Genomic DNA, 2298 nt, shown 5'->3' with positions numbered 1-2298 from the left:
ATATATATATATATATATATATATATATATATATATATACACTATACTATATTTAAACTATATATAAACTATTTTTTTTTAAATGGTAACATTTCATATTGAAGAAATGATTATATTATATTATAAAATTTATATTTTTAATGTTTTTAAGTGGCAAAGTTTGTAAATTTACAAGCAAAAAATATAAATGCGACAAAAAATAAATATAGAATAGAATAGAATAGAATAGGTGTTTTCTAACCTTTGTTTGACCTTTGGCTTGAGTGTAAAGCTGGTGTGTTGCTCCACCTACCGGTTGTTCATGGTAATACAATTGCATTTTTCAAACTCCATCATCATTATTATGGGTAGTTTTCGGGCTAATATATAAAAAAATAAATGTCATAAAAGTAATAAAATAAGTCATTTAAGATAAATTATTAACCAGCTAATATAAATAATGCACATATAAACCTAAACTGTGACATACGTTCTTATTTCTCTTTATTTGCCAATACAAATATATTTGTACTCATGCTTATTGCAGTTTTGCATTTTCTGTTCCTCTCTTACCCTCTTCCTCTGTCTCTGTCAGAGGGCCATGCGTGTGAGGAGCCACTCTATGGAGACGATGGTGACTCATAAACACAAGAGTCCTGGAGTGGTGGCAGGGGTCCCGTCCAGTGTGAGCGGTGGAGGACTCCAGCAGAATAACATGGAGTGCACCAAGAGCACCTTCACTGTACTTCCATTATTTTCATTTATTCAGATTAAATTCTTATCTCATCCAGTGTATTATTATTATAGAGCTGAGCTTTGTGTGTTTGTGTTTGTCAGCCTCCAGCGCTGTCTGCAAAATCTCCATTAAAGAGTCCAGTAAAGCGGCGCTCTGGTCTGTTCCCCAGACTGCACTCCAGCACAGAAAGTCCAACTGAGAAACATCCATCTCGCAGGTAAACAAATATACATACAATTTTATACATTACTCCAGTCTTTAGTGTCACATGATCATTCAGAAATCATGATAATATGTTGATTTGCTGATCAAGAAACATTTCTTATTATTATCAATGTTGAAAAGTTTTTCTGCTTAACATTTTGTGTGTGTGTGTGTGTGTGTGTGTGTGTGTGAAAACTGATACACTACCATTCAAAAGTCTGGGTATGCATGATTTAAAAAAGGGAGAACAACATTAATTAATACTTTTATTCAGCAAGGACACATTAAATGGATCAAAAGTGACAGTAAAGACATTTCTAATGTTACAAAAAATATTTCAAATTAATGCTGTTCATTGACCTTTCTATTCATCAAAGAATCCTGAAAAATGTATCACAGTTTTTACAAAAATATTAAGCAGCAAAAACTTTTTAACATTGATAATAATAGGAAATATTAAAAATTGAGTACCAATAATAATTGAGCACCAAATCAGTGTATTATAATGATTTCTGAAGGATCGTGTGACACTGAAGAATGGAGTAATGACTGCTGAAAATTCAGCAATGATGTGTTTGTCTGTATGTATATACATTTTTTGTGCATTAGTATTTCAGAAAAGCACTACATAAACTGTATTCTGTGTTTTTGTAGTGACCAAAAAGCAGAAGTGTTACCTCACTCGCAGGATGTGAGGTCAGAGACGTCATCCAATCCGAGTTCACCAGAGATCTGCCCAAGCAAAGAAAGGTGGGTTGCATTTGGTTTCTCAGTTTGAGTTCCTTAGGTACAGAAGATGTGAGTGCAGTGTTGGAGTGTTTTGACATTAAATGAATCAGATATGTAGTCGGGCTTTATTTTTAAATCCTTTTCCAGCACCTTCACTTTTAGCAATGTATGTGAAAGGGTATTTCTTTCTCCTTCATAGTTCTTCAGTAAACAAAAAACTGTGGATTTCTGTTGTGTAATCTCTGTCCCGTTGGTTTGGTCCTGCAGGCCATTTGTGAAGCTGAAAGAGTGTAGTGGCAGAGCTAATATCTCCCGATCCTCCTCCAGTACCAGCAGCTTCAGCAGCACAGCAGGGGAGGGAGACGGACTGGAGGAGCTGGAAATGGTGACACACACTTACACACACAGACAGAAGAGTTCTGTTGAGATTCAAGAGATGCACTGCAAAAAAACAACAACAGTATTTCAGTAACAGTGACAGTATATATTATCTCAGCATCCTTAAACCTTGAGTACTTGAGAAGCAAAACTGCACAAGATCTTATGATGGAATATATATATATACATATATGATGGAATATATATATACATATATATATATATATATATATATATATATATATATATATTTAGTACTTTTAATATATATA

The 2298-nt window shown here is 33.6% G+C and overlaps 1 protein-coding gene across 9 annotated transcripts in view; it reads left to right on the top strand.

The window, feature by feature from the left end:
* Positions 1–2298, top strand: part of LOC107666198 (rap1 GTPase-activating protein 2-like) — a 45214-nt gene that overhangs the window by 37242 nt on the left and 5674 nt on the right. For all 9 annotated transcript variants that reach the window (XM_016457399.1, XM_016457398.1, XM_016457397.1 and 6 more), the window contains 4 exons: positions 575–721; positions 817–932; positions 1574–1669; positions 1916–2033. In XM_016457399.1, coding sequence (XP_016312885.1) covers positions 575–721; positions 817–932; positions 1574–1669; positions 1916–2033 — 477 coding nt within the window. The remainder of the gene's footprint in view (positions 1–574; positions 722–816; positions 933–1573; positions 1670–1915; positions 2034–2298) is intronic.

Source organism: Sinocyclocheilus anshuiensis, unplaced genomic scaffold (assembly GCF_001515605.1).
Source record: "Sinocyclocheilus anshuiensis isolate Anshui unplaced genomic scaffold, SAMN03320099.WGS_v1.1 scaffold984, whole genome shotgun sequence".
Classification (NCBI taxonomy): domain Eukaryota; kingdom Metazoa; phylum Chordata; class Actinopteri; order Cypriniformes; family Cyprinidae; genus Sinocyclocheilus; species Sinocyclocheilus anshuiensis.
The sequence above is the reverse complement of the archived record's forward strand: the minus strand, read 5'-3'. Positions and strand labels throughout refer to the sequence as shown.